Below are 24,535 nucleotides of genomic sequence, written 5' to 3'. Positions count from 1 at the left end.
AATTGTGCCCAAAGATGAAGGGATAAAGGACCCAGAAAGGTTTCAAATTGTGCGTCATGGATATTTCTATCAAACTAAGAAAACAAATTTCGATAATCACTTCCGGTCTAAATGCAGTTCAGGATCAACACCCCAAAATTTCTTGTTTGTTTAGTCTTTTTTCTTAGTCAAATTAACTTATTTACATAATTCTTTCTGTGATGTGTTCGTTGGTTCAATACTTTCAGGCATTTTTCTATTTTTAAAAAATATCCGCACCGAATGTAGTTATAAGGGCTTAAGAGAAATAACGCATTGTCTCACATTAGCGCTCGTAGTGGCCGAAAAGTGCAAACTGCTAATATAATAGACCGGATAACGAAGATTAAGAAAAGGATTGTAATTTTTAGGAATAAAGAATATATTCTCAAACTTTATTATATTTTACTTATCTAAACTTCGTAGCTCATAACACTAGGGTGTTTTTAACACTGAGTTGCTTCCCTGAAGGACTAGAATAGTGGATTTTTAAATCTGTCGGAAACGGTTGATTTTATTATTGGAGTCTTTGAGGTCCCTACCGAGTATTTTTTGTCGCAATGAGAGTTGTAAAGTGAGCTGTGTTTGATCTTTCTACGATGAATTCGATATTTTCCTAATTCTGGGAATTTTTTTATTATTTTCCCCGGTAAAACATGGAGTTAAATTTTGAATTTGACAATATATATGCTTCTACCAGCTGTCTGAGTGCCTTATGAACATATGTGTCACTTTTGGTTCTGATCATCGGAGACGTGTTGATTTGTATAATGATCATAGATACGTTATATGGGTACATGGAGTGAGTTGGCTTTGAGGCTAGGGTCATTTAGCTATCAGCCTGTATACGGCGAATAGAAGGTTCGAACCCACTGTCGGCAGCCCTGAAAATGGTCTTCCGCAATTTTCCTTTTTCAGGTCAGACAAGTGCTGGCGGTGTACTACAATTAAGGGCACGGTCATTTCCCTTCCAATTCAATCCCAGCCTTTTCCTATAAATAAATATATAACATAACATAACATTACATTACATTACATTACATTACATTACATTACATTACATTACATTACATTACATTACATTACATTAAATAAATAAATAAATAAATAAATAAATAAATAAATAAATAAATAAATAAATAAATAAATAAATAAATAAATAAATAAATAAATAAATAAATAAATAAATAAATAAATAAATAAATAAATAAATAAATAAATAAATAAATAAATAAATAAATAAATAAATAAATAAATAAATCAATCAATCAATCAATCAATCAATCAATCAATCAATCAATCAATCAATCAATCAATCAATCAATAAATAAATAAATAAATAAATAAATAAATAAATAATTAAATAATTAAATAAATATGGTTTTCCGTGGTTTCCCATTTTCACACCAAGCAAATGCTGGGGTTGTACCTTAATTGAGGCCACGGTCACTTCCTTCCCATGTATAGCCCTTTCCTATCCCATCGTTGCCATAAGACCTATCTGTGTCGGCGCGACGTAAAGCAAATTGCAAAAAAATTTAAAAAACATTGATGAATGTTTGGAAAGAACAACTCCCGCGTAACCTGTCTCTTCTTGATATTTGTCCATACAGAGTTCCAACTCTCTTCTATTTCACTTCTAAATATTTTATTAGGATGAGATACGGGAAACGTAGAGAATATGAAATCTTGCTAACTTGTCCGTCCTTTCATTTCCTACACTTCCAGCTTGACCCTTCACCCAAATAAAACATATTATATTATATTATATTATATTATATTATATTATATTATATTATATTATATTATATTATATTATATTATATTATATTATATAAAAAGAGGTAAAGTTTGTTCCTATGTAATGAATAATCTCAGGAACTACTGGACCGATTCTAAAAAGCTAATGTAAATATTCATTGCCCTGACGGACATGGGCTGTATTTTATTTTTAAAACAATTCAATGGTGGGGGGGGGGCACGGGGGAGACTTGTTGGCTGAATGGTCAGCGTACTGGCCTTCGGTTCTGAGTGTCCCAGTTTCGATTCCAAGCCGGGTCGGGGATTTTAACCATCATTGGTTAATTCCAATGGCTCGGGGGCTTGGTGTTTGTGCTGTCCCCAACATCCCTGCAACACACACACCACACACAACACTATCCTCCACCCCAATAACACGCAGTTACCTACACATGGCAGATGCCGCCCACCCTCATCGGATGGTCTGGCTTACAAGGGCTGCACCCGGTTAGAAATAGCGACACGAAAAAAGGGGGAGATATAAAATATTAGGATAATATAGGCGAAATATCGAATTTGTTGTACAAGGGGGAGGCAAAGCTCAATTTAAGCCCCTTGACGCAAATAAGAAATGTCGGTAAGATCCAGAAATCCAGGTAAAGTCCCACTTGTATGCTGAGGGTACGCCTTGATATTGTAGAGAATGGCTCCGGCTGTTATCCACTTGTTTCCACTTAACGGTTTAATGTGGGGGGGGGGGGTAGGTGAAAAGAAGTGAGGAAGGATTTTTAATTATTTGTATGGGGATAGATGTATCTGAAAAACTGAATATGTTACAGACATTAAAATTGGTACTTGGAATATTCTTCTAAAATAAATAAACACACTTTTTTGGAAAATGTACTTAAGGGGGTTAAATAATAAAAAGAGGGGTTGAATTTTTAAAATGAGTACCTTCCTCTCCTACCACTTTTCCCATACCTGTGGGGTCGCGGGTACGAACTGTGTCGCAATGTGGATTTGACCCTGTTTTGCGGCTAGATGCCCTTCCTGACGCCAACCCTATGTGTAGGGATGTAATTACTATTGCGTGTTCCTGTTGTGTTTGGTATTGTTGTGTATTCAGTGAATATGAAGAGGAGAGTGTTGGGACAAACACAAACAACCTGTCCCCGAGCCAGAAGAATTAATCACACGCGATTATAATCCCCGACCCAACCCGTAATCGAACCTAGAACCTTGTGAACCGAAGGCCTCGACGCTGACCACTCAGCCAAGGAGTGGGGCAGTTTTTAAAATTAGTATATCTCATAAACTTAACATGTTACAGACGTGAAAATTGCTATTTTTAATCTCCTTTAGAAATAAAGAAACCCTTTCCCTTTTCGACTTAAAAGTGGACTGTTTCTCACATGTAGAGTTCAGTGTCGCATGTCCCAGGTTTAGCTCTACCGTGTAGCCTGGTCATCTTAGCCCCAAACGGCAATGCCAAAAAAAACGTGGTTTACAAAGAGGTTCTGGGGTGAATGAAAGGCCTGTTTTAATACTTTAGGGATTTTCAGATAATGTCTTAGTGCAGTACCGAGGAACAATTCACTTTTATCAACTTACGAAATCCTCGCGAGCGAATCCCTGTGTAACAGCTAGTATTATATTATATTAATTATAATGTTAGTCGCTTAGCAACCTGCTAAGTACAGGAGGTATTGTGGGTTAGGGTAAGACTTCGCCTGCAATTATTAGGGTGATCATTTAATGACTTGATTTTATGATTACTCAAAGTTGGGTAACTTAGAGCCCTACCAGTGTCTCATGAATGACCAGCAGGTTACTCCGGAGAGAACAAAACAATAATGAATCAAATCGATCCAGTAGAACGGCCATCTGTTTTTAGTAGAAAATGAAAACCTACAACCTGTTTTCCAGTCATTGACCGGGTCAGGTATGTAATGAATGAAGCATATATATATAGGCTGTTAGTACGATGGGGTCGCCACTCCCAAAGTGGTATATTAATGACTGATAGATGCTATGAAATGAGAATGGAGAGTGTTGCTGGAATGAAAGATGACAGGGAGAACCGGAGTACCCGGAGAAAAACCTGTCCCGCCTCCGATTTGTCCAGCACAAATCTCACATGGAGTGACCGAGATTTGAACCACGGTATCCAGCGGTGAGAGGCCGACGCGCTGCCGTCTGAGCCACGGAGGCTCTTTCTGTTTTTAGTAATCTATTTTAATATATACAGTAGAATATATTATATATAATAAAGATGTATGTATCAAGGTGATGACAATAATAATAATAATAATAATAATAATAATAATAATAATAATAATAATAATAATAATAAAAGTAATAATACACGTTCAGTGCACCACGTAGCAGTATATGAGACACGGAATAAACGAGGAGACACCCTTCACAAAAAATCTTAGGAAGAAATACACTGACTGACAGTGACAATGCAACACCAAGAAGGAGTGGTTCGAAAGGGATGAAAGTTGGGGAAAAAACAGAGACGGCACGGACGAATAATTGATGTTTATTTCAAACCGATATGCAGGTTACACAATGCGCACGGTATCGACTCAGTAGGATGTAGGACCACCGCGAGCGGCGATGCACGCAGAAACACGTCGAGGTACAGAGTCAATAAGAGTGCGGATGGTGTCCTGAGGGATGGTTCTCCATTCTCTGTCAACCATTTGCCACAGTTGGTCGTCCGTACGAGGCTGGGGCAGAGTTTGCAAACGGCGTCCAATGAGATCCCACACGTGTTCGATTGGTGAGAGATCCGGAGAGTACGCTGGCCACGGAAGCATCTGTACACCTCGTAGAGCCTGTTGGGAGATGCGAGCAGTGTGTGGGCGGGCATTATCCTGCTGAAACAGAGCATTGGGCAGCCCCTGAAGGTACGGGAGTGCCACCGGCCGCAGCACATGCTGCACGTAGCGGTGGGCATTTAACGTGCCTTGAATACGCACTAGAGGTGACGTGGAATCATACGCAATAGCGCCCCAAACCATGATGCCGCGTTGTTTAGCGGTAGGGCGCTCCACAGTTACTGCCGGATTTGACATTTCTCCACGCCGACGCCACACTCGTCTGCGGTGACTATCACTGACAGAACAGAAGCGTGACTCATCGGAGAACACGACGTTCCGCCATTCCCTCATCCAAGTCGCTCTAGCCCGGCACCATGCCAGGCGTGCACGTCTATGCTGTGGAGTCAATGGTAGTCTTCTGAGCGGACGCCGGGAGTGCAGGCCTCCTTCAAGCAATCGACTTGAAATTGTTCTGGTCGATATTGCAACAGCCAGGGTGTCTTGCACATGCTGAAGAATGGCGGTTGACGTGGCGTGCGGGGCTGCCACCGCTTGGCGGCGGATGCGCCGATCCTCGCGTGCTGACGTCACTCGGGCTGCGCCTGGACCCCTCGCACGTGCCACATGTCCCTGCGCCAACCATCTTCGCCACAGGCGCTGCACCGTGGACACATCCCTATAGGTATCGGCTGCGATTTGACGAAGCGACCAACCTGCCCTTCTCAGCCCAATCACCATACCCCTCGTAAAGTCGTCTGTCTGCTGGAAATGCCTCCGTTGACGGCGGCCTGGCATTCTTAGCTATACACGTGTCCTGTGGCACACGACAACACGTTCTACAATGACTGTCGGCTGAGAAATCACGGTACGAAGTGGGCCATTCGCCAACGCCGTGTCCCATTTATCGTTCGCTACGTGCGCAGCACAGCGGCGCATTTCACATCATGAGCATACCTCAGTGACGTCAGTCTACCCTACAATTGGCATAAAGTTCTGACCACTCCTTCTTGGTGTTGCATTTGCTCTGTCTGTCAGTCTGTGTAGATGATAAGATATTTTCTTTGCTCGTCGATGTAGTAAACAAATGCCCTTTCAGTAACTCATTTTCTGACATCCTCTATACAAACTCACATTATGCGTGTGCACTACTGTATACTGCGCCCTCATTAAAGATTCTTCTCGTTCCTCCTGCCGCAGAAAAAAGCTATAAAAATAAATTCCCCTGCATTTAAATACCAGAATTACAGCTGCATAACTTCTAAGCATTCGTGGTAATAACTACAAAAATAACAATAATAATTATAAAACCACAAGAATGTTGCTGAGAAACTTCTTCCCATTGCATTGTGCAGCTTTTGTAATGAGAGATATAAAAGTACAATAATTTATGCGCGTATGTAATACCAACCTCGCGTGCTTCCAACCTGTATTTTAACTTGTGTGTACGTACGGCAAGTAGTGTTTATGTTTATCTGACTTCAATGTTACTTTTAAACAGTACAGTACGTCTGCGTTTTGATCCTATCGCTAAAGAAATTGTTTTCTTAGATCTTAATTTACTTGTAGCTTATGATTCAACGGTCTTTCTTTTCTTTCTTTCTTTCTTTCTTTCTTTCTTTCTTTCTTTCTTTCTTTCTTAATCCATATACACTCCAGGGTTGGTTTTTCTCTCGGTCTAAGCGAGGGATCCCACCTCTACCCCTCAAGGGCAGTGTCCTGGAGCGTAAGACATTTGATAGGTGGATACAACTGTGGAGATGGACCAGTACCTCACCCAGGTGGCCTCACCTGCAATGCTGAACAGGGGCCTTGTTGTGGGATGGGAAGATTTAAAGGGGTATGCAAAGAAGAGCGAAGGAAGCGCCCGTGGCCTTAACTTAGGTACCATCCCGGCATTTGCCTGGAAGAGAAGTGGGAAACCACAGATAATCACTTCGAAGATGGCTGACGTGAGATACGAATCCCCCTCTAGTCAGTTGACCTCCCGCGGCTGAGTGTACCCCGTTCCACCCCTCGTACCACTTTTCAAACTTCGTGACAGGGCCTGGAATCAAACCCGGGCCTACGGTGGTGGCAGCTAATCACACTAACCACTACACCACAGAGGCGGACTGTTACAATAGTCACCGCGAGAAACTGTGTGCAGAGTAAGGTGATATCCATTATGTTACTATGGGCGTGTGCGTTCTGAGGAATAATAATAATAACAATAATAATAATAATAATAATAATAATAATAATAATAATAATAATAATAATAATCATAATCATAATCATAATATGGTCACATCTGTAGACTGGATAATACTATATTTACTAAAAGATATTAACTATAATCAACTCAATAAAGTCATTAAAAATTGTTTTCCGTGGTTTTCCCTTTCCATACCAGCAATATGCTGGGGCTTTACTTTTGCAAATTTCGCTTCCTTCCCACTCCTAGACCTTTCTTATCCAACCGTCGCCGTAAGTCCTATCCGTGTCCGTGCGACGTGAAACTGATTGTACAATATAATAATATATTTTCACATCTTTCCATATTTTATTTAGCGATTACAGAAATGGGAGACTTAGGGGACACTATATCATTGTTCGCGAATGTCACAACTTCGATGTTCTTAAATTTCCATCTATGTCTTTACAGTCTATCGTTATTTTGACGGCGCACTTGACAGTAAAACCCTGGCACTACAGCAACCCTTCGTACTATAAGCTTGTGTTTACAGGCTGACGTTGATAGATCGCTATTAACAGTCCCGTGAGCCCCTCATACTTAGTCCACACGTCCGTCATCTGTCTTGCCGCCCAACACTCTGTAAGCTGCGCCTTCAACAGCCTGGTCACCACAGGGCGATCACCACTAATTTCAAGTTTTACACAGTAATCAATGACCATGAAATATTACAGTGCTGCTTGTCGGATTTCTTGATAGTAATCTGTACAAGGTGTAATGTCTTATGAAGGACATGTGTTGTTGAAATATAAAGGCTGACAAACTTGGTGTTACGTCATTAAACAGCAATAATCATCATAGCCATGTATATAGGGTTCAGATTTCGACGTATTATCAGTTAGTGATGAATAGAGCCCGGATTTTTATGCATTGATAGGTTAGAATGCAAACTTACTGAAGCGAGTAGCAAGTATAGTCTACCTTCACAACGATTAAGCTATGGGGTAGGGGTACGGCCCATCAGAACCCCTATAATTTATGTTAATCTTGCTACCTTATGGAAGAGCGGGTGGCCGACATTTTTTACTAACCAAATTAGTTTGCAGTCTAACCTGTTAGTGCATACAAATCCGGACTTTAGTGATGAAAGTATTCTCAAATTCAAACCGTCATTATTAGAGGAGTCTCACTTGTCAACAGACAATATTTTCTTATGAAGGCCCAAAGCAACGTTTTCTGCGAAATGTCAAGAATTTCACCCTGTTTTCTGACACGGTAAAAACCCAGACCTTAAAATCATCATCATAGGTTGTTCTGTCATCCGGCAGGTCCTGTCATGGCTGTGACCTCCATATCTCTCGATCTTGTGCCCTTTTCTTCACTTCTGCATAATCTTCCTGTCTATTAACTGATATCGTCTTCTTCCCCCTTCCTCGTTTTCCCTTTATCATCCCTTCAATTGCTATTCGTAGTAAAGTGTTGAGTCTCAGATTATGCCCTATCCAATTTTTCTTCCTATTTTGGATTACGGTCATCATGTTCCTCACTTCTCCCACTCTCTTCAGAACTTCCTCATTTGATATTTTATCTTCCCACTTTCCTCTTTCAATTCTTCGCCAAATCCACATCTCGAATACCTCTATTCTTCTCTGTTCTTCCTTCCTTTATGTCCATGTTTCAGCGCCATATAGAACTATACTCCATACGTAACACCTTGCAAGTCTCTTCCCCAGATCTTTCTCTAGTGGGCCACAAAGCAGTTTTTTCTTGTTGAAGCTTTCCTTGGCTAAGGCAGTTCGCGCTTTTATATCTGTTATAGAGTGATGGTCTTCAGTCACAATACTTCCAAGATACTTAAACTTATTCATCTGTTCAATAATTTCTCCCCCTATCTTGATTGTTGCTTTTTCACCTTTACCTCCAAGTATCATGAATTTGGTTTTCTTTTTGTTTATGCTCATTCCATACTCTTCACACTTTTTGTTTAATTCTCTCAGCAATTTGCGGAGGTCCTTCACATTTTCAGCTTTTGCTGCCATATCATCAGCAAATCTTATACATTCAATTCTCTTGCCTCCAACGTTGACACCTCTTTTACTATCCAAACATTCACAAATAATTTCCTCCAAGTAAATATTAAACAAAGTCGGTGATAAGCAGCAACCCTGTCTAACACCTTTCCCCAGTCTGATTCCTTCTGTTAATTCTCCTCGTATTCTCACTCTTGCTGTTTGGTTGTAATATAACTCCTTGATCAATCTTCTCTCTCTCCATTCCACCCCATGTTTTTTAAGTATCTCCAAGAGTTTATCCCACCTCACTTTGTCAAATGCCTTCTCTAAGTCTACGAAGACTGTGTATACTTTTCTATTCTTCTCTATGTACCTTTCACCTATGATTTTCAGTAGACCAGTGGCATCCCTTATGCCTACTCCATGCCTAAACCCATATTGTTCTTCAGTAATATAATTCTCCATTCGTCTGTAAATCCTTCTGTTTATTGCTCTTAACAGTGTTTTAGCTGCATGAAAAATTAAACTTTGTGCCCTATGTTCTTCACATTTCTTAATATTTTTCCTTTTTTCTATTGGTATTATTATATTTTCCAGAAAATCTTTTGGCCATTTCCCTTTTAAGCATATTTCTTGACAAAGTTTTACAAATGTATCTTTTCCTTTCCCCTGCAGTACATTGAGTAGTTCAACTGGTATTTCATCTACACCAACTGCTTTACCATTCTTCATTTCCCTAATAGTTGCCTCAATTTCCTCTTCTAATATACTGAACCCAATCTGATCTTCATTTATTTCATTTTCCTTCTCCAAATTTATACTACTCTCGTCTGGTCTGCTGTTCAAATCATATAACCATTCTATGTATTCTTTCCATTGTTCCTTGACTTTTTCAGGCTCACTTATTAACTGTCCATCCAATGTTTTAATCTCGGCCATTCCACTTCCATTCCTTTTATCCTTGAATGTTAATTCCATAGCTTCTTTGTACATCATGTCGTATTTATCTTCACTTTCCAATCGTGCTATTTTGCTGCAGGTTTCTCTGGTCCACTTTTCTTTAGCTTGTTCAGTCTCCCTTCTTAATTCATTATTTAATTTTCTGTACATCTTTCTTCCTTCTTGAGTGTTTACATTTTTCCATTTTCTCCTTTCTTCAATTTTGTCCAACATTTGTTCAGTTACCCATTCCTTTCTTATTTTCCTCCTCCCGTTTGTTCCCAGAACTCCTTTTGCTGTCTCGTTAAGATTGTTTCTAAATCTCTCCCATTTTTCATTAACACAGTTGACCTCATTCTCACTTTGTAATCTTTCAACAAGCCTCTCTTCTAACTTTACAACATTTTAGTTTTCTTTCAAATTTTGAAGGCATATCACTTCATTGCTCTTACTTATCCTAACTCTTTTTAATTTAATGCACAATTCTGCAACAACTAGGTTGTGATCAGAACATATGTCTGCTTCTGGATAACATTTTGCATTTTTTAAGCCATTCCTATATCTTTGTTGTATCATAATATAGTCTATTTGGCACCTTTCATTATTAATACTGGATGTCCAAGTATACCTCCGCCTTTTACTGTTTTCAAACAATGTATTGCCAATAACAATGTTGTTTCTTTTACAGAAGTCAATTAACATCTGGCCTCTGTCATTTCTAACTCCAAGCCCATATTTCCCAACTATTTTGTCTTCACGTCCTTCTCCAACAACGGCATTCCAATCTCCCATTATCACCACACATGCATTCTTAATTTCTCTTCCACTAATCTCTTCTATTTGGTCGTAGCATTCCTCTACCTCCTCTTCTGGGTGTTGACTGGTTGGCATATAAACTTGAATTATTACTAAATCTTTCTGATCGCCTTTCAATCGTAGCATAATTATTCTCTCATTTACATATTCTATCTTCATCACTTTTGGCTTAAAAGCTACCAGTTAAATTCCCTTTCGCTCCCAGAGATTTCGGCAGGGTATGTGCAAGAAATCCCATGCCCTTTTCTTGCTTTATTGTAGTGTCTTACTAAAATATGTATATTTCACTTATTTAATGTTAAAATTCAATATTTTTTATATTTTAATTGTAAATACGTACTCTAAAAGATACTAAATGCAAAAGGTAAAAAAGATATAATTTTCCAAAATATACCGACCAAATCAGAAAGTTTTTTCACATTTCTTCCAAATTTCAAATACAAACATAATAGCTGGCCTCCAACCATCCATATCACTTAAAATGAACAAAACCACTACATTACAGAACTACAAACAACACCGTTCACTTCCCTCCAACAACGTAGCCAGCCGGAACACAAGTTCAATGCCTTCTAGATTGCGCTCGCTTCATTCGGCACTGTACACTATACTAAAGTTTGTTTAAGTGGCTGATATGAATAGAACATCTCTTCCCAATTAATTTGGTGTATGTTATGCGTATATTTGAGAAAGTACTATATTTTCAAAGAATTATTTATGAAAAGTCCGTATGTACGGACGCTTGGAGTGAAAAGCTCTTGAAGCAGTGGCGGCTGCTCTTTTGATTTAGGAGATTATATCGATGAAAGTGATAGCTACAGCCAGTGGTGGTAAAATTGAAAATGCACAGCCTGTTTCCAATCAGTCGACGACCGGGTCAGGAATGGAATGAATGAAGCCCCCCTCCCCCCAGTGGCGTGGACAGGAATTGTGTCGGCTGCGGAAGCCTGTCGCATTCCTCTGGGGCAATGATAAATGACTGAAAGATGAAATGTTAATGGAGAGTGTTGCTGGAATGAAAGATGGCAGGGAAACCTGGAGTACCTGGAGAAAAACCTGTCCTGCCTCTGCTTTATCCAGCACAAATCTCACATGGAGTGACCGGGATTTTGAACCACGGTATCCGGCAGTGATAGACCGGCTGCCGCCTGAGCCACGGAGGCTTCCAGTGGTGGTAGTGATTTTGAAATAGAAATCAAAGGATTTGTAGATGAGGAATGTTAAATGCAGAAACATGATGGACCTCCGCCGGCAAACATATCTAAACGAATAAGGCCTACGCCTGTACAATGCTCTAACAATTTGGATTGTATCTCATACGATCCCTTCACTGAATATTAAGGTGTTTTCCACAACTTACTGGTATAATCAAGTGTGATTGATTAGTATTCATTATATTTTGTAAAGGACATTTTTCAACATTCGGCAGACAATACAGACCATTTCGCGAAGATGAAGCGACAAAATAAAGAGGATCAAAAATGGGAACCTACTAGTACATACTGTAATTTTTATTATAGTTAAAATAAACTTTTCACATGGCTGAGTGACTCGGACGGTAGAGGCGCTGGCCTTCTCACCCAAACTTGGCAGGTTTGATCCTGATTCAGTAGAGTGGTATTTGAAGGTGCTCAAATACGTCAGCCTCATGTCGGTAGATTTACTGGCACGTAAAAGATGTCCTGCGGAACTAAATTCCGGCACCTCATTGTCTCCGTAAAACGTTATGGTAGTTAGTGGGACCTAAAGCAAACAACATTCTTCTTCTTCTTCTTCTTCTCATTATTATTATTATTATTATTATTATTATTATTATTATTATTATTATTATTATTATTAAAATAAACTTTTCAAAACCGAATATGACCTTAGAAATAAAAACAAAACTGTTATATTTGAACTATGAGTTACTTCTGTCCGGTTATTCTAATCGCCCGCTATCAATTTTCCAAATTATTTTAACCTGTCAGAATTATCTGACCAAATTTGGTATGTAAAATTTTAATTTTCCTTTGCCACAGTATTACATGCATTCCTCATAAAAGTCCGGCTCCATGGCTAAATGGTTAGCGTGCTGGCCTTTGACCACAGGGTTCCCGGGTTCGATTCCCGGCAGGGTCGGGAATGTTATCCTTAATTGGTTAATTTCGCTGGCACGGGGGCTGGGTGTATGTGTCGTCTTCATCATCATTTCATCCTCATCATGACGCGCAGGTAGCCTACGGGAGTCAAATCGAAAGACCTGCATCTGGCGAGCCAAACTTGTCCTCGGACACTCCCGGCACTAAAAGTCATACGCCATTTCCATACGCCGGCTCAGTCAAGTAATATTTGAAGGTGCTCAAATACGTCAGTCTCGTGTCTGTAAATTTACTGGCGCATAAAATAAATCCTGCAAGATAAATTCCCGGCACTTTAGAGTCTCCGAAAATGTTCAGTCACGTCTCGTGAGATACGATTTTATTTATTTATTTATTTATTTATTTATTTATTTATTTATTTATTTATTTATTTATTATTACTTCGACTCACTCTCTATTTCTGTGTGTGTTGTTCGTTTCTTAGTGCCCAGTATTTCTTCATTCTTTCATATCTTAGTTTCCTCTCATCTCCCAAGAGAATAGCTTTGGTCTTTAATGTAGATTTGTCTTAGAACCATATATATTGGTCTTTATTTATGTTTTTATCTGTTCGATGGAATAATGAATTGTCTGTATTTTTTAATTCTACTAGGTATTTTTCAATTTCTTAAGACTACTACGGTTTTGTTTTGCGGTTATGGATGAAGACAAAGATTTGAGTGTTTCAATTTTCTTGCAGAGCATTTATTCTTGATATATGTTATTTTACTGTCCCGAAATTTTGTTCCTTTAATCTTTCTTAAAATATTTCGTTCTTTTAGCTTCATCTGGCTTTTGAAATTCAGGCTTATTGTTTCTCATGCCTCTGGTTTAATCACTGTTTAATTCTGGACCCCCGTGAAACGGATTTCTTGTATGTATCTTTTGTTAGTGTGTAAAGCCAGTTTGAGTTTGTTTTTCCTGAATTCTATTGCTCTGCATTCTAAAGCTTTCCAGCTAATCTATCCTCCGAGATATTTGAAGTATTTATTATTTATGTATTTAATTTAGTTTAGTGCTTCTCTCGTCTGTGTGACACCCTCAATTCATACCTCACGAGAAGCCACTGGCTTGTACGATACGTAAAATGATCGTATATACAGACTATAAGACAGTAAAACATTGCTTTGAAAATGCTAAGTTTGTCCTTTTACCTTGCTAGATATTTATGCATTCCTGTCGCTTGTGCTGCCCTTTTCTTTCTCATACACTTCCAAATTTACTTAGTACATTTCCCCTACTGAAGATTTTTCGAGATAAAAAACCAGATGCAATGATTTCTGAATCAACCCTCGCATATACATAGTAATGTTAAGGTGTAAAATTACATACAGGAAACAACGTGCACCGGCTATCTGAGCGTTAGAGCTTTGGTCAGTTTGATAAAAAATTGGAAAAAATACGTCGATATCCTCCGCGGTTGTCATATTGATCATCTCCTGAGGTTAGCCAATCAGATCGATTCGCGAACGAATTCAAATTGGCTTTACGAGGCGGTGTTGCTAGATCTGCACGTGGCTTGGTTGGGCTTGACAGTCATGTGAGAAATGCGCATCAGACACTCTCAAATCAAATCAAATCAAATCAAATCAAATCAAATCAAATCAAATCAAATCAAATCAAATCAAATCAAATCAAATCAAATCAAATCAAATCAAATCAAATCAAATCAAATCAAATCAAATCAAATCAAATCAAATCAAATCAAATCAAATCAAATCAAATCAAATCAAATCAAATCAAATCAAATCAAATCAAATCAAATCAAATCAAATCAAATCAAATCAAATCAAATCAAATCAAATCAAATCAAATCAAATCAAATCAAATCAAATCAAATCAAATCAAATCAAATCAAATCAAATCAAATCAAATCAAATCAAATCAAATCAAATCAGAAAAGAACAACAATAAAAATACGTATAATAATAAGAAGAATAATCATTATTTATAAATGTTCCCTCTTCTTGTTCCAGGCCCGAACAAGAGCCTCAACTCGCACTCCCTCCGACATCGTCAACACGGCAGTATCTCGACCAGAGATGACAGTGAAGGTACCTCCACCTCCACAACTGAAGAGATCTCAACGTTCTACACTACACCAACACCTCCACCCCCAGTAGACATGATGGTGCGTCTCCATCAGGAGGCGCTACTGCACTGCGATCTGTACAAAGATTCTAGACCTAAATACCTGCCAGCATGGCGGCACAGCGATCAGGTGGTCGTGGACGTGACGACGGCGCATGCGCTGGCGCATCGCTACTCTCAAGACCCTCTGTATGGACAACTTCATATCGGCAATGTGAGGTTAGAGGACGGCGGCTTGTGGTTGTGTGAAGAACGAGATCCAGACACGGGGCAGATATTGACATCTGGACAAGGAATAAACCTCATTGTGACAGGTAAGCAGTCTGGAGTTCCACAAGGTTCATTACTGGGGCCTATGGGCTTACTTTTATTTGTTAATGGTTTGCCAACACAAATTCATTCGAGTCTATGCCAATAGTATAAAATTTTACAGAGTAATTGAAATCTTGAGAGACGGCGAATTATTAGTCAAATATAAACCATAATAGGGCTCGGTGTAAAAAAATTAATTTAACCCAGAACATTTCAGAGTGGTTTTTGTTCACGAAGAAATCAAAGCTTAATCCATTCAACAATTATTTAAAGGGTCAAGAAGTGTAGCGTGTTGCCAAAGATAATGAACATGGTGTGGAGTAACTTAAATGTCTTTTGATGAGCATGCGTTACATATCATTAACTAATAACGAATTACAACGTTAGGCTTCCTATAAAGAAGTTGCACGGGTTTACAATCCATTGTCTGATATATTCCACTCGTTAAAGTCTAGAATACTGTTGCGAGGTGTGGACTCCTTCGCAGCAATACTTAACAAATGCCTAAGAGCAGTCAGAGATCAGATTCAGAAAATCGATCATTAAAAATAGTTTATAAACTACGCTGTCATCTGTTCTGTACAAACATGCATAGTGAGCCAGTGAGAATTCCTCGAATGTATGTCAAAACACGTGTTATACCTAAATGTGTTTGTAATTTGCTAGATTGCACTAATTTGTTTTAGTTTCAACCAACTCGTGCTTCTTCCTGAAACACGACATAGTTTGTCACATTTCCCATACTCAAGTATAAAAATTAATCATGCAGGAACTCTTGGTTTACGTAGGCCTAAGATCGCTGGACGAAATTAGCAAGGTGATGGATTGCATTTCACTCCACAGCTAGACTGTTTATTATTTCGCGTCGGAGCGTTGATACAATATGAACAGTACAGAAATATTATCCACCTGATAACCATTCCAATTAGGAAATCAAATCATCGGCCTCCTAATCAGTTCTGTTCATATGAACAATATTTATTTTATGGATTAAGCAGGGCTTGATTCATAACTAAAGATTAAAAACTACCAATCATCTCTTTCAGATGTTATTTTAAAAGTAGAATCCAATACATTGTACTTCAAGTTAAGGTTTACAACTGTGTCTAACAATCGCCAATGATCTTTTCAACGCAGAGTCCGCTATGATCTGGATAATGGTGTCCAGGATTTTTTAATTCTTAAGATGATCAGCGCCTCCTTAGGAATTCTCCCGCTAGATTCAATAAGAGCAATGACTTCCCATACACGTTACGTACTTTACACAAAATACACGGCACTTAACAGATATAATTTGTGCGGTCACACTGTGTACATCCAATAATCAGCGACAGCAATTCCTCGTCCTTCGCTTGAAGGAGGTGTGTGGTAGTTTGTAACTCCCCTCAATCACAAAGTTCTGTCTGTTTTTCTTAATACCCCCACTTCTTGAGATTGTTCCTAAATCTTTCAGTACCACTCTTCAAACGATTAAGTGACCTCCAATTCGCCCAGATGAGTTGATGTCCAGGAGGTGGGGATTCATGAGGTACCATAATTCACATTCCATATAGATGCAAACCCTGTGGATACCCACAAAAAATATATATCTGGTGTGGTTGTAAAGTCTGTTCCCATTGAAAACCATAGAGCAGCAATATTAAGCCTGGGTAGGCCACAACCCGCTCTACACAGCGATAACACAGGTGCCTTTGCATTGGAATGGCTTAGAGTTATGTAGGCAACTTGTCCGTCTACTCTGTTAAGCGGCTACGCATACCTTCCAGGCGTTCTGTAGGGTTCCGGATTTATTCCCCACAGGTTCACATGCTCCTGAGAAAAGTGTACCTGCGGGAATTTACACAATACCATGTACTCATTCCTTTTTTGAGTAACTCTACGTATATTTCGGTTTCTTTTCAGTTGCTTCACGTCGCAGAGGCACAGATAGGTCTTATGGCGACGATGGGATAGGAGAGGACTAGGAGTGGGAAGGAAGAGCCCGTGGTCTTTATTAAGGTACAAACCCTGCATTTTCCTGGTGTGAAAATAGAAAATCGAGGAAAATAATCTTCAGGGTCGCCAACAGGGGGGGGGGGTGGTGGTGTTGAACCCATGATCTCGCGAATACAGACTGATGGCTACGTGACTCAAACTGTGCAGCAACTTGCTCGTTATACTTCTATTTTCATGTTCTCTTCTTCGATATGATTCTTTTTGGAAATATACACCTATTATTATTATTATTTCTATTCATTAAATAATCTATACAGTTAGTATCAATTCTATTGATTATAAATAATCATATCATTTCAAATCAAAACAAGAAACGTTGTGCTACAAAAATTGGAACGCGCTCCCTAGTTGGGTATAACGAATTAAAAATTATAATAATATAGATGTCGACCAAATATTTGCTTTTCCATATAACTCTAGGCCTCCGTGGCTCAGGCGGCAGTGCACCGGCATCCTAACACTGGGTTCCGTGGTTTAATTCCCGTTCACCCCATGTGACATTTGTGCTGTATAAAACAGAGGTGGGACAGGATTTTCTCCGGGTACTCTGGTTTTCCCTGTCATCTTTCATTCCAGCAACGTTCTTCAATATGACTCAACACCATCTGTCAGTCATTAATCGTTGCCCCAGAGGAGTGCGACAGGCTTCGGCAAATGGCACTATCTCAATCCTCTCAGCTAGATGGGGGCTTCCTCCATTCCATATTTGACCCGGTCGAGTGACTGGAAGCAGGATATGGATTTTCATATATCTATTACAGTCTATGTTGTGCGCAGATCTGTTAGTCATACACACGTCTATGCATCTTCCTACAAATTTCACCCCAACACTGCCCTTGTAAGGGGTTTATAATTAAATTATTTCTCCCCTTCAAACGACAATAACCTCTGTCACCAACAGCACCACACTCTCCACCAAAATTACTTCATCACGTTCTGGATACCCCACGGCAGCAATGGTTGTGTCACTAACTGAAAAGGGCTAGATTTATGACAATGTTAGGTGTTAGTATCACCTGCGAATATAAAGCTGATAGTTTTACGTGGCTCATTATATTTTAATTATAGCTACCAACGCTTCGGTCTTTATGTTGATAGCAAACTACAGGGACTAGAATTATTATGGTGATTTCAATAATTCCAAATTAATCAGTCGTTAGTTGAACTGCGACTATTATCGTGAGAAGCCAGTGGTATTTATTACACGCAGGGGAGTTATGACCGAAATATTAGATAATTGGTCCTAAATTATTTTTATTTTATTCATGAAAGTCCACAGTTGTAGCCCCTCAGGTAAGCAACTCATTATTGAAAACATCCCAGGGATATGAGCTACGAATTTTAGGTAAGTAAAATATAATGAAGTATGATACTACATTCTTTATTTATTCCTAAAAATTACAATCTTTTCCGTAATCAATGTTGACCGGTCGATTAGATTAAAATTTTGCCCTGTTCTTCCACTACGAGCGCTAATGTGAGCCAGAGTTTCGCGCAAGTCCTTTAAACTACATTCGGTGTGTACATTTTTCAAAAAATCAAAAACGCCAGAGGGTATTTAACCGAGGAACACATTACAGAAAGAATTATGCGCATGAGTTAATTTGGCTAGGATCGCAATAAGAATGGCAAAGAAACAAGCGTTTTTAGGCCGTTTTTCCGGAACTGTATTTAGTCCTGAAGTGATTTTAGAAATTTGCTTTTTTAGTATGATAGAGCTATCCAAGACTCGCAATTTGTTTAGTTTTAGGGCCCTTCAGCCCTTGAACGTTCGGCATAATTGAGGAAATTGCTTAATTTTACGTTTTTTAGTCCACTAAGGAATATTTTAAACATTAAGATATAGTCCATTCCTTCCTCTATCAACAAATGGTGTCAATTAATGCGCTCCGCCATTTTTTAAGTTTTCAGCGACCATTTAAAAGGAGATTGCTATGTATTTAGAGGTTTGCGATACGCCCTGAAGCAGCACACTATGTTACGACCTTGTGTCTCAGGGCAGAAATAGAAGCAGTAATCAAGAGAAAATTGGAAGAAGACATGAGAAAGTCACAGAGAATGAAATGATGCTGAGGAGTTCTGAAATAAGAAGATACTCTTTTGCTACTTCTCCCTTTTTTCAATATTTGCTCTGTACAAAATGTTCCTTGCCATGAAATTCTAATCAGAATTTGTTTTAATTTGGTGTGATTTTTCTGAAAGGTACACGTATTAAAATTTGTAATGGATTTTAAAATACTTTACATTTTAATATGAATTTTGATGTTCAGTGTCATATTAATACTGAATTTTTAAAAATTACCAAAAAAAATTGAAATATTCCTGGACAGGTATTAATTTCATACTGAAACCCATCGCTGTTTCTACATACATTAGGTAAATGTCAACAAAGTTTCAGCTTCATAAAAGAAAGACTGTTATAGAAGGGACTTTTTACAGGATTACTTTTAAGTATAAAAATTAAAATAGCATTTGAACCAACGTAGCTGCACACCTGTAATTTGGTAAAGTATGTGTTTATTTTGTACCTAACTACAACAACTAAATTTGGTAAAAACCGGATAAAAATTTTAGAATTTTCGAAATTCTTCCCGTACTCCCCATAACAATCACGCCCCTAGTTTTCCGTGATTCCGCACGAGGACTAAGGATGATATGTTACATTTTCATAGGACATTATACATCAATCCTTGTGGCTCATAGGACCAGTGGTAGAGTCTCGTCCTCCTTATCATGTGTTCAAATCCAACAAAGGTAGTCGCTTCATCAAAGGCAGAGAAGGACCCAATGTTTGGATTTAAGAGATCTCTAATGACACATGTGATGTTTAAAACAGACAAAATTAATTATAACTATGTCACAAATCACCAGACAGAGATCTGGATTTCTGAGCCATCTGCTACAAAAACACGGAACGTAGAAATTGATACGCAAACAGCGGAAGTGGAATGAAATCGGGGTGCCTGCTCACGGTAGCTAAGAACATAATATTATTATTATTATTATTATTATTATTATTATTATTATTATTATTATTATTATTATTATTATTAATCCGGTCCCATAATCTAGGGATAGGATAGCTGCCTGTCAAATGGAGGCCCCGGGTTTGATTTCGGGGCAGGTCAGGGATTTTTAACTGAACCTGAGGGCTGGTTCGAGGTCCAATCAGTCTATTTCATTACAATTTAGGAGATATCATGGCGATCCCGGTCTAGGAAGCCGAGAATAACGGCCGGGAAGATTCGGCGTGCTGACCGCATGACACCTTACAGTCTTCAAGCCTTCGGGCTGAGCAGCGGTCGCTTGGTAGGCCAAGGTCCGTCACGGCTTGAGCACCATGGGATTTTATCATCATCACATAATACAATAACTCACCCAAAACCATGGCAAGATACAGTACATAGTTGTGTAAACACTGTATAGTCTGTTCATCTGCAAATACAGTATACGACTAAACCAACAGTGCTGACATTTCGAAAATTTATTCTTGTTGTTTTTATTTTCGGAAACGTGATCATTGAAGAGCTACAGTTCTTCCACAACTTGCTTTACGTCATATCGACACAGTTAGGTCTTAGGGTGACGGTTGGGTTCCCAAAGGGCTAGGAGTAGAAAGGAAGACATCGTAGCCTTAAATTAAGGAACAGCCTCCAGCATTTACCTGGTGTGAAATTGGGAAACCGCAGAAAAATATCATTAGGGCTGCCGACAGTAGGATGCAAACCCGCCATCTACCGAATGCCAGCTCACATCTATGGGACCCTAAACGCACAGCCAACACGCTCGGTGAAAATTTTTCTTATTCCATTTTGAAACAAATATGAAATTTAAACGGAATCTTGCTACACACCGGTTGAACACTTTTATGAACATGAACATCGTGCATTACTAAGACACTGATTAGGCAAATATGAACTAAATTTTAAATTAGTCATAGTTTCTAGAATCGGCTGGTAAAACTCTGAAAATGAAAAGATATTGCTTCATGGTTTCTCTCTCTGGATAGAAAGGGGTGTATTTAGCTGTATTTATGTTATATCCCCTTGAACGGAACATAACAATAATCAGGTCAATCATATCCATCCATTAGCTTTCAAAACCGTCATAATGAGTCCGCAAATTATAGCTACAAGCAAATAACAATAATTACTGTTGCCGATACGTTACCGGAAATTATGACTATTAATTTCGTTTTCAATTTGCAATATTATATTAAATTACACGATTCAGTTTTAACTGCTAATTAACGGGATTGGTCAACATTCCAAATATTCCAGCATTGTTATGTTTCTGTATTTATTTCATGCTGATGATTTTATTTCATTATGAACAATACAAAAGGAGAGATCAGAAGGAAAGAAAATCCTGTACTTTCACAGAGATATATATACTACTTTTTCCTTTTATATTCTTCTAATTTTCTGCACATATGTTTGGTGACAGCTATTTTTTCTATTTTCAATTTATTTTTGTTTTCAGTATCTAGTTGCCATATTGTGCGTGACGGTGCCCAATTGAGGTTCTGCGTTCCACCTATATTCACGTCTTCCTTTTGTCTTGTCTTCTATGATCAGCTGTTATTTTTGTGGGTGAGGGTGGTAAAATAACACCTTATACTCTGTGTGTCATAAGAGGTTATTCTTGCTATTTTTGGATATTTTGGCTATGTTGCTTATTTGGGTGTTCGTCGCCAATCCTGCCTTCTTTTTCTATTTTATGGCTATTTTTGCGTATTCGTGGCTATTTACGGTTATTCCTGTTTATGTCTGGCTATTTTTGGCTTCTTTTGCTGTTTCTAGATGTTCGTGGATACTCCCATCTTTTTTCTCTATTCCTTGCTATTCCGGCTGTGTGTGGCTTTTTTTTCTTGGCTATATCCGGCAGAATCTTGCTGTTTTTTGCTATGTTTGGCTATTTCTAGAATTCCTTGGCTTTATCTGGTTGAATCTGGATACTTTTAGCTATTTCTGACTATTTTTGGATTTTTGCCTATTTTTGGCTAGTGCTGGTTATTTTGGCAACTTTTGGCTATTCGTGGCATTTTACGGGTATTCCTCTCAACTTGGGACCGTGGGTTGGCGACTACGGGTACCCGAGCTGAGTTCTGGTATTGCCTCCGCTTACTTGTGCCGACCTCCCTTGGTCAACTCTTGTTTTTTTCCGACCCCGACGGTATTAGGTTGCATTCATTCAATGCCGTGTCTGGTGAGCATTTCCAAAAAGCGGCAGCTGCGATGGCCTTGTTGTTTCCTCTAAAAATTCTTGTGATGTTCATGGGTTGTTCAGGAGGGGACAGATAAGTAGATGGCTTGGGTATTGTTCAGCGCCACATTCACATGAATTGTCTGCGTTTGCTGGAAGGATCACCCATTTCTTCAGGTTGGTCTTGCATCGACTGACGCCCTCTGTTAAACGGTTGACGGACCTTTATACAGGGTAAGGTAGTTCGGCGCGTGCAGCTTGGTGTCTATGGTGTGTATGTCGATGGTCATTCTCCTGCTTTTGTTCTCTCAGCGTCTGCAACAGTGGCCCTTCGGATGTTGGGTAGGGCTATTCCAACAATCGGGTACAGTCTCTACACTGGCGTTAGTTTTAAGCATCCAGGTTTATCCTTGCAGTGTTGTTGAACTAGATAAACTGGTTTCGGGCAATGCTTCAGTCCTTCCCTTCGCCATGTGATGTTCAGCTGTTTCCTTGTTTCGTAGATGGAACACACTTTCGTTGTTCTGTGGTTCGGCTTTAGATGACTTGCATCATAGAACTTGGAGAGTTCATCCATCGCTGAAGTCAGCTTTCGTTCTACTTCGTCAAAGGATGATCCGCTGTGTCATCGGTGTAGATGAAGAGCCTGGCGCTTGTTGGAGTTGGCTGATTATTTGTGTAGATGCTGTACAGCGCTGGAGCTAGCGTTCTGCCGTGGGGGAGACCGTTCTTTTGGATTCGCCATCTACTCCTCTTGGAATCTTCAGTTCTGAAGGAAAGTGCTGATAAGGGATGCTAGTTGATTGTCCTTGGTAAGATTTCTTCAACAGCTTTCTATGATTCACAGTGTAGTATTCACATATTAAGACAACAAAGGTGACTCCAGTTATCTCGTCACGCTCAAAACTGTCCTCAGTTAGGTGAGATTCAAGATCTGGCTACAAAATGATTTGTCAGCAAGACAGCCTGCTTGTTGTGGGATGAACTTCTCTTCAAGGATGATACTGATTCTCTTAATTACTACACGTTCCAGTATCTTGAAGACCTGGCATGGCAGGAAAATTGGCCGAAAATGTTTTGGGCCGATTGACTCTTCCCCAGCCTTGAGCAGTGCGATAATTCGAGATTTCCGCTAAATGTTAGGGATAAAAAACTTGACGACCAACGTGTTCGTTAGGCTTAGTAACCACTGCAATGTTTTACGGCCAAACTTCTTTAAATGTTCAAGTCGTAGGTCATCGACACCAGCAGACTTGTACACCTTAAGGCTGGAGATGGCAGCTTCAAGTACAACAATGGAGACAGGATCTCGAAGAAAGTAATTCTCTGTTTCTAAATTAGGCTGAAGAGTTTTTTGGTCGCCCTCCCTTTTGTTTTACCACTCAGCTGGAGATGGGTCGCCACTTGATTACGTGTTCTCTGGTAAAGTTCTCACGTGGTTCTACAGGGTCGCCGCTTAGGTTTTTAAACAGTGTCCAGGCTGTCGACTATTCAACTTCACGTCGAGGTTCTCTACCAGGTTGCTCCTCTTGGCCTTACGAGTTGCTGTGATGGTTTGTAAGAGTGATTCTCCAGTTTGGACAGTTTCTACAGCAAATGTTTCCTCTTAATAAAGGGTCTGATATCTTTCTAATAGTAGTCGTTCATTACCGGACAAACCTGGAACATTTTGCGTTCTGTATTCTTACGGAATAATTTACCTTGAAACTTGCTGGATGCATTCTATAAAGGTGTCGTACATTCCTGATTGTGGTGGAATGTTTATTATCTGTGAATCAAGCTCTTCGCTGAATCTCGTCCAATCAGCCTTTTTGAAGTTAAACATCTTTGTCATGTCGCAAATAATGCCGAACCTTTTATGCTACGGTGACATTGGGAGGTTTTGGAAGACCCTCGGTACTCACCAGACATGAGCCCTTGTGACTTCGACCTGTTTCCGAAGTTGAAGAATTCCGTCCGAGACTGCAGATTTCCCGATGTGGCATATGTACTCGGCGCAGTAGGGCGCTCCGTCGCTGTCTTCAACAGCCAACGCTCCCCAATGGTTTCCTGACATTTGCGGGTGACTACATTGAAGGAATGTACCGGTAATGCAATTGTACCTGTTAGTTCATTAAATCTTTCCAATACTTTACTTACAGCACTCGTATATAAAAAAGACAACAATCGAGAAAATCGAAGAGGAATTTCAAAAACGAACCACAGACGAAGGAGAGGAAATCATCACTCTGCTATTTGCGGATTTTGTTTGTTATTTTATCTGAATATCCTGAAGATCAGGTGGAG

General features: G+C 39.3%; 1 protein-coding gene across 1 annotated transcript in view; it reads left to right on the top strand.

Moving 5' to 3' along the window:
• The window catches only part of LOC136885413 (roundabout homolog 3), a 301,768-nt gene that overhangs the window by 115,062 nt on the left and 162,171 nt on the right, over positions 1 to 24,535 (top strand). Inside the window, exon 3 of the mRNA XM_068230336.1 lies at positions 14,623 to 15,051. Within this exon, the coding sequence (XP_068086437.1) occupies positions 14,623 to 15,051 (429 nt within the window). The remainder of the gene's footprint in view (positions 1 to 14,622; positions 15,052 to 24,535) is intronic.

This window comes from Anabrus simplex, chromosome 14, assembly GCF_040414725.1.
Source record: "Anabrus simplex isolate iqAnaSimp1 chromosome 14, ASM4041472v1, whole genome shotgun sequence".
In the NCBI taxonomy this organism is placed as follows: domain Eukaryota; kingdom Metazoa; phylum Arthropoda; class Insecta; order Orthoptera; family Tettigoniidae; genus Anabrus; species Anabrus simplex.
This window is presented reverse-complemented; position numbering and strand designations above follow the sequence as displayed.